At 33.9% G+C, this 8,654-nt stretch overlaps 1 protein-coding gene across 1 annotated transcript; it reads left to right on the top strand.

The window, feature by feature from the left end:
- Window positions 1–446: 446 nt before the first annotated feature.
- Window positions 447–4,817, top strand: LOC110687412 (plant UBX domain-containing protein 4-like). The gene is made up of 4 exons (XM_021864060.1): window positions 447–754; window positions 3,293–3,575; window positions 3,669–3,767; window positions 4,116–4,817. The coding sequence occupies exons 1-4, from the start codon at window positions 594–596 to the stop codon at window positions 4,488–4,490; spliced, it is 918 nt and encodes a 305-aa protein (XP_021719752.1). The 5' UTR covers window positions 447–593; the 3' UTR covers window positions 4,491–4,817.
- Window positions 4,818–8,654: the final 3,837 nt, after the last annotated feature.

Below are 8,654 nucleotides of genomic sequence, written 5' to 3'. Positions count from 1 at the left end.
GTTTCCGAAAATGACCAAACCGCACTTTTGCACCGAAACATTTTAGACGAAACCACACTGCAAACCGCACTTTGATGCAATTTGCGGTTTAGACCGTCAATTCGCAACCGTTATACCAATTTTGTACTATTTCTATTAAAAAGTATATAAAATAGCTTTAAAATATGATGTAATTTTTTACTATTAGCTAATCAAAAGTTAAAAAAAAGTTTAGTATTTAAATTATAAATTAATAATCACAAAATAAAATAAAAAGTCTTTTTTTTAAAAAATATTTATAATTTTAAAAAAATTATAGCTAAATTGCAAATTGCTACTATTTAATTATAAGTGCGATTTGATACGGTTTGAAAAAACATACAAATCGCAGTTTTGCGATTTGGTGTGGTTTGGAATCCAAACCGCACCGCGAATACAGTAATTTATTTTAGCATTGACCGAAAAAAATATCGGAAATACACCCATTGACACATATACACACAAAGCATCCACGCAGTTTTCTCTCTCCTCACACATCAAACTATTGAAGTTTGTAGCAGAAGAAATTGCAAAAAACTCCGTAAAAAAATTCAATCAAACCTTCAATAATTTTCATGGCTTCCAAGGACAAAAAAACGACGAGATCTGTTAGCGGTGGTAGTCGACCTGCTGGTGGGATTCGAACCCTTGCCGACTTGAATCGTCGCTCAAGTCCTGACTCTGATAGCGACTCTGATAACGCCCCACAAGAGTATTACACTGGTGGTGAAAAAAGGTTTACGCTTTTACCCTTTTTAATCTTGTTTATTTGTTACCCACTTGATAATTTCTTGTTAATCTTGGGTTTTTGATCTGTTTTAGTTTAGTTTATGATTTTTAAGGATTACCCTTTTGTTAATTTTGATGTAATTGAGGTTAATTTGCTTATTGTTTTGTGTTTTGATTGTATAATTTGTTGTTGATCGTTGGTGGTGGATATGTTTTTGTTTAGTTTGTGATGTTTAAGGATTGCCCTTGTTGATAATTTGATGAAATTGAGGTTATATTGCTTAATGCTTTGTGATTGTGAATCGTAGGGTTGATAATTTAATGTTGTCAATTGTAGGTTTTGGATATGTTTTTGTTTAGTTTGGGATTATTAAGAATTGCCCCTTTTGCTAGTTTTTTTGTTGAACTGGTAATATAGAGTAATATACAGGAGTATATAAATATATAATTGTGTGATTTTGTTATTATAATATGTTGATTTTAAGAAATCAAGACGTATAACTCTTGTTCGTTCTTGTAAAATGTTGTCAAGCTCGGCTTTTGGGTATGTTTTCATTTGGTTTGAGAATGTTATGGGATACCCTTGTTAGTTCAAGAACTAATCTTTTTTGTTATATAATTGAGGGTGTGCTTCCTTCACCCGAAGTTCACTGATCTAAACTTATATGACCATATCTTAAATTATTAGCCCTGAATTTAGCTTATGTTACTTATTCTATTGTAGTTATTCAACTTGATTAGTCGTGAACTTAACTTTAATGTACTTATTGGCCCTTTTCTGAACTTACCAATCATACACCGAACTTAAGAAGGTCTATTGAAGCTAGTGAGACTAAGGTGAGGAGAACAAAGCCTAAGTAACTTTTGTATAATGCTTGTTTGTGTCAAGAATTGCCTTGTGTTGTTGAATTCGTGTTTTTTAGAAATCTTCGTGTATTATAATAACCAAATCAATGTTTTAATAGTTTAATGGCAGTGGGAAGGGTTTGCACCTTTTTACTCTTTTAACTTTCCTTTCTTAATGCTTGATTTTTAGTGCACGTTTTAGGATTAGATTTTTTGTTGTTTCTGATGTTACCAATTGATGTTCTGCCATGATTGCATTTGTACTTTTGTTTGGTAGTATTTTAATTGTCGATGTCAACTATTTGGAATTTGTGACACTAAGTACGAATTACAGTGGACTAGCTTTTTAAGTGTCAAAATCCAACATACTTTTCTGCCAATATTAAATGTTACTCCGTATTTAGCAGTCTAGAGACAATGGATATTGGGCAAATGAAAGGGACAAAAGTTCAATTTGTTTTAGTGATTGAAATGGGAAGTAGACGATGATTGGGATGATCACTTCTTATCATAAGGATGATTGCTTTGTTTCAAGGGTGTGGTGTAAGGTCAGTTATCCTGTCCGTATAGGTGGTGGTTGACACTTGACGGTGAATGATAGAGCAAGTGTAATTTATTGAGAGGTAATTGTAAGACTGCAGTAGCATGTGTGATTTCCTTAGTTAGCGGCACTCTTTTTGAAATATGTGAATTAGTTTTATTTTCCCGTCAATAAGTCTTTTCTTTTCTAGCTGCTAGCCAGACCTGGCATTGGTGGGTTAAGGCATTCTATTGGATTAAAGTTAGAAAAGTGGCTCTGAGATCTTGGATATTTGTCAATTCCCTTCAAGTCATTAATTTTTCTCCCTCTTGATTAAGATTTTACCCATGTATAAGGTGTGGTTTTACTCCACTTGATCATAAGTTGGATGTCTGCTGATTCCTCGTGATTGTCAAATGCATGGACTGTGGGAGGTGTGAGTTTGTGTGCTAGAACCCAAAGCAATTGGTGAAAATAGAATTTATTTATATCATCCTGTAATGAGATGTTTGAAAATAGAAAGAGAATTAGCGGTTGATAAAGAGAGGAGTAGGATTAGGGGTGAGAGGAGAGGGAAAGGAATAGTTGTATTTGAAGGCTCTCATACCACCACAGTAAGCAAATCATTCTGGAGTTGCACTGTATTGGGACAGGATGAGCTGTGTTTGGCTGCAGGAAAGTTTTTCTGAGTGTAGTAAAAAAAATGGGCCTAATTGTAGTAAATAGCACTTTATGTCACAGATGATGATTCTTCATCCAACTAATGAGCTTTGGGAGTTTGGGGATTAAGGTGCTGGTTATCTTTTAATTATTTTGTACTTTAATTTCTTTATAAGAGGTTTATTATCCTTTCCTCTTTTATTCTTTCCAACTTTATCTGCTGCTCCGTTGTTATCAGTCTAAAAAAAGGTCTAGTATTGTTATGAAAGGGAACTTCAGTTTTGCGAGCTGATCAAGTCCCTGTGTTCTTTTGATGAGGTCATTGAGTCACAAAGCTTACGGACGAGGTAAGAGAATCAAATCCTTGTGTCTGATAACCCCCCCCCCCCGGAAGCTTCAGTCACTGTAAAGCACTATGAACAAAAACCATGCATTTGATTGCGGGGGAGTTTATTTGTAAAACCTTTTCGTATTATAGTTTGAATGATTTGCCTGATGCTTAAAGTTGCATATTTGCAGTGGAATGCTGGTCCAAGAGCCACCCAAGGGTAATGATGTGGATGCTATTTTTAACCAAGCGAGGCAACTAGGTGCTGTTGAAGGTCCTCTGGAGAACTTGCGCCCTTCTAGCTCAACCTTCACTGGTACTGGAAGAACACTTGCATCTGGGGAGGCGGTAGCTGCTGCCTCTCAGCCACCTGAGCCAGTTGTCCACAACATTGTTTTCTGGCAGAATGGATTCACAGTAAATGATGGTCCCCTCAGGAGGTTGGACGACCCTGAAAATGCATCATTCATAGAGGTAATAAATCAATTTCAGAGCCTATATCCCCCTCCTCCCCCCTCCTCTTTTTTCTTGTGCTCTTCAGTTACATTTTAATTGAATCCAATGCAGAGCATTGGAAAATCTGAGTGCCCAAAAGAGCTTGAACCTGCAGATAGAAGGTCTTCAGTGCATGTGAATCTCATCAGAAGGGAGGGAGTCGACTGTCCTGTGAGTTCTCAGTTGACTCTTTTCTTTTTTTTAAGTAGCTTAATGTTCATTGATTGATATTTTTGGTTGGCTTAGGATATAGGATTTTAAGTGACTGTCTTTTCTAGCACCATGCATATTGTTGTTGTTTGGTAGTCCCTCCGCCAAGGTTTTTATCTTCAATTTAGGCTATGGCACGCATATAAAGTAAGCTAGTAGGGTTGTCATTTAAATAAGAAAATTGAAAAATAGGAAGTAAGAGGGGGTTGGTAAGTGATAGATTATTTTTGGACAGCCCATATTAGGATAGTGGAATATGGCACTGAAGGAGTGAATAACCATTTTCCTGATTCACTTGTTTAATTGCAGGAACCTGAGAAGCGGACTGTTGCATTTCAAGGTGTTGGAAGAACCCTTGGCGGCAGCACTTCCTCTGCAGCATCCGAGCCAACGGCTCCTCTCAACTCTGCCCCAACCCCTTCTGCTGGCCTGGTTGTGGATCAGAGCCAACCCTCGACTCCCATTCAACTCAGGTTAGCAGATGGGACTCGTATGGTGGCCCATTTTAACTACCACCACACAATTAATGATATCCGCGCCTTCATTGATGCTTCACGGCCAGGGGGAAGTAGAACTTACCAGCTTCAGACTGTCGGATTTCCTCCCAAGCCACTCAGTGATCTGAACCAGACAATAGAGCAGGCTGGTCTTGCTAATTCAGTTGTTATGCAGAAACTAAGCTAAGGTAGCAGATGCATATTCCGGTTGGGATTAAATGTTTGAAATTGGACATATGTTATGCCAAATGTGAACATACCTGGCCTTTTTGTGCACTTTATATGCATCTGGGTGAACTGCTGAAAATCATCCATATAGAATAGGTGAATCAAGTAGTTTGTGTGGAAATAGATGGGTATATGGTTATAATGACAGTGTAATTGTCTATGCATTTTCAATTTTTTCCACACTTTCCTGATGTTACATTCTATTATCTTTTTTAAAGTATTTTTATATAGTTGTAAAATGCTTTGATCTATCAGGTATAATATATGCAAAAATTAAAAAAGTCGAGTTTTGATGCTTGAGCATTTCCATCTTCCTGTGGAACTTCTGGTTGATTTATGCTCTTCTGAACTTTAGAATGAATTGTTAGTACAATACACATTGGTTTTTGAAGATTAACCAGAGATATGCAACGATCTCAAATATTGTTACGTAGTATTAGCTACTCTTACGTGTTCAAATTATGAAGACAATTCTTGAGCAATATGTAAATGATCTCCAAAAGTAAAACTAGTGTAATATTTCTCACTTTTAAATAGCCTTTAAGGTCTGATGAAGGTCCGTAATTGCAATATATGGATCAAAGGCAAAATTATATTCAAGAAGTTTTTGTCAAAGGATAAAGCTCTGGTGCTTGAGACAAATCCAAAGAAAACAAAATATACTTTATTGTTTAGGGAAGTCTTCTTAAGATCCCTAGTAGTCCTATCAGAACAAATGATCATACCATTTAGGCATTGATATATCTATATCAAAGTTTTGAGGTATATACTACTTACTCCGTATATATTTATTTTTGTGTCGTTATATGTAATAATTATAAGGATTTATAACCATACACTTTTTTTTAGATATTTCTTGACGCTTTGAAGTGTCAAAAGACTCAAAACTTAGTTTAAGAACTCCCTGTTGAAAATTTTCGATGCTTATAAATTATCAATATTTTCAACACATAAATACATCGATGTAATAGTGGCTATAAAAAGTACGTCAAAATAACTTTAAAAGGCGCCATCAAAAATTTTAGCTTCTATTTGTGTGTTTAGCGTTGTCAAAATAGCCTCCATGGAACCTCTTACTAAATAAACTCATAATAGTGAGTAAAAAAGATGTTAAATAATGGTTCTAATAAATAAGTTCCAATTTTCCATACCTTCAAACAAATTTCTATTATGAAACACTATTCCATATTTCCAACTTAATTAAGATCCTCGGCTCCTCGCTGGCTATTTTCCTCCACTTTCAATTTTCACATTAGAACAACTCAACTAGCAAAAACCATAAATAATTAATAATTAATGCACACTCGTTTGACTACCTACAAATTATACCCTTTTAATTCCTAAGAAAACGGAAGAGAATCCGAGCTCATCTAAATTAGTCATTTATATCACAAATTTAAACATTGAACTAATTTGACAAGGTCCAACATACACAAGAAATGTAAGGGTATATAACTAGAACCACCTAATCACTTTCCCAAAAAAGACCTTGATTAGACCATAATATATTTAGATGTTACATGCATATATTCTATTATATCAATGTAACATGTAAAAGCTAGGGTTAGAGAGACAAGGAAAAGTCACCTTAGAAATGATACACCCATTTCTTGTCAATCTCCAACAATCAAACAACATAAAATCATTCACTCAAATGATCAACATCTCATTGGATAATATGCTAAATGGAAAATAGCCTTACAATCTTTATTAATGGGTAATTTGGCAAGGCTAAAATTATAGGATAGCATCTTATTTCTAAATTATTTTACCTCCATTCATAGTGCCTTAGATTAGACTAGCAAAAGCATAATTTGTCGGCCAAATTATAAAACAATAAATTTATGACCTGATTTTTTTTTAATTTTTTTTTTATTTATTTGGGCCTTTTTTTTTATAAAAATACTATTCCATATATATTTTCAATGATTTGGGCAAAATTGGTGGACATGTAGGGGCCCTTGTTACTCAAATGTGCAAGCCATACTCTAAACATGAAATATCCCTTTTTTTTTTGAAGGGCTATTTATATTTGTATTTATATTTATATATATTGGCATGCTTATAGTATAGCCAATTGATCAAGGATAATGACACTGTGTATGACATCAGGCTTTCCAAATCTTTTTTGTCTTCTACGTTTCTGCTTTTCATTCGTCGTGATTCATAGGACCCTATGGAGAATGAATAAATCAACAGATTATGATTTAATATTAAGATCATCCATAATGCCATAATGGCTAGGTATATATACTTGTAGCTTTGAGTTGCCACATCATTAATCCTCAAGTTACATGATTTAAGCTACATCCTTTTGTAATAAATAAAATATTAAAAAAAATAAAATAAACAAACAAATACATAAAAAATATTAAACAAACAATATATGTGTGTTGGGTGGAGTGAAACTACATATCTCTATAGATAGAGCTATGTAGTTTGGCCTTAGCTTACAACCTATGTAGCTCCACAATGACTAGCATGTAGCTCTACATTATATAGAAATTGCAAGCAGCTCCTTTTATGCAACATTGTAAATGCTCTAATAAACTTAATGACCATTACGTATTACAAATCGGATTACCGTGTAGTGTAAGGTTTAGTTATTTTACAATAGTAAGGGTAAGTTTATCTCCAGACTCAAACTCATAATTTAGACTCTGTCAAGTTAGCTTTCCACTAAAGTTAAATTATTTTTTAATTATTAGACTCATACTAGACTTTTTCCACTTTTAACACAGTATCCCAAGACTCACTACGGATTCACTATTTATATATTTGTTTCTTTTATAAAAATCAACAACTTTTTTGAGCTGATGAGTTGACAGTTTCTTATTGGCCAACAAAAAAATCAGATTGCTTTTTGTAAATCCAAAACTCATCTTACGACTACCTATAGTCTTGCACCACTTTATTGCAAAAAATAGATAGTCTTGTATATGAGTCTTGAGTCAAGACTTCACTTAAGACTCACCAATAAACTCACCCTAAGATTTGTATCTCACAAAATACCCTTATTGATGTTTAGGGAGTGTAAATTCTATTATCCACCCGGCCACCCTCTTAATCAATGTGTAGTAAACTCAAACAAGTATATACCACTTGCAATCTCTCTAACTCATATGAATTACTAATAAGAGTACTCGGCTTATAACTAAATGTAACTTATTTTTCTTAAAATCAACATATGTTTGTTGAAAACTAAGATTATTTTCAGTTTCAAATTAAAGTAAACAAACATTTACACTATAATAGTATACCTCAAAACTCGATTTTATTCTTAATTAGTCAAAAGACATCTCCACCGGATTTGGGAATTGGAAGTGCCTTCACTCACAAGTAATAGTATTAAACTACAATGATGTTTGAAATTATGTGTGTTAAATTTTCCATGGATTGATTCAATAAGTGTAGTCTAGACTCTAGACTAGAATGTATGTGAAGAAGCAACATATATACTGTTTCTTGCAAAGCAAAACAAAACCAACCCAAATTATCGATACCTCAATAGTTCGTCGCTTATATTCGTAATAAAGAGTTCTATAAGAAGTCATATCATCATTTGTCCACCCTAGTTCATTATGTCAAGATAGCATTAATTTTAATAACGATATATAGATAGCTTGAATTTCTAAACAATATGCTAATGTATGTGGGGCCTTTAAGGATACACTTGGAAATGGAGTGGAGAATCCTCTTACCTCTTTCGCTCTATTTGGCACAATTAAACTTAATAAATAGGGTAATGAATTATATATATATATATATATATATATATATATATATATATATATATATATATATATATATATATATATATAGGGAATGGATCATGTAAAAACAAGTCTAAGGCTGAAAACTAAAAACAAGCAATCTAGACCATTAATTCTAATCTGACGGAGGAGATTAATTTCGTGTATTAGACATACACTCCCTTACTTCTTTCTCATTCACGCATCTTCTCTCTAAAATTTCTCTGCATTCATCTTCAGATCATCTCTTCGTTGTCGTCAAGATGATGCTTTCTCGAATCGGACGTTCTATCTCCAGATCTTCTCGCTCTTCTCTCTTCAATGCTGTAAGTTTCATCCTTAATTTCTTCAAATTTCTGTATATTTCGCCA

The sequence above is a fragment of the Chenopodium quinoa genome, unplaced genomic scaffold (assembly GCF_001683475.1).
Source record: "Chenopodium quinoa cultivar QQ74 unplaced genomic scaffold, ASM168347v1, whole genome shotgun sequence".
Classification (NCBI taxonomy): domain Eukaryota; kingdom Viridiplantae; phylum Streptophyta; class Magnoliopsida; order Caryophyllales; family Amaranthaceae; genus Chenopodium; species Chenopodium quinoa.
The sequence above is the reverse complement of the archived record's forward strand: the minus strand, read 5'-3'. Positions and strand labels throughout refer to the sequence as shown.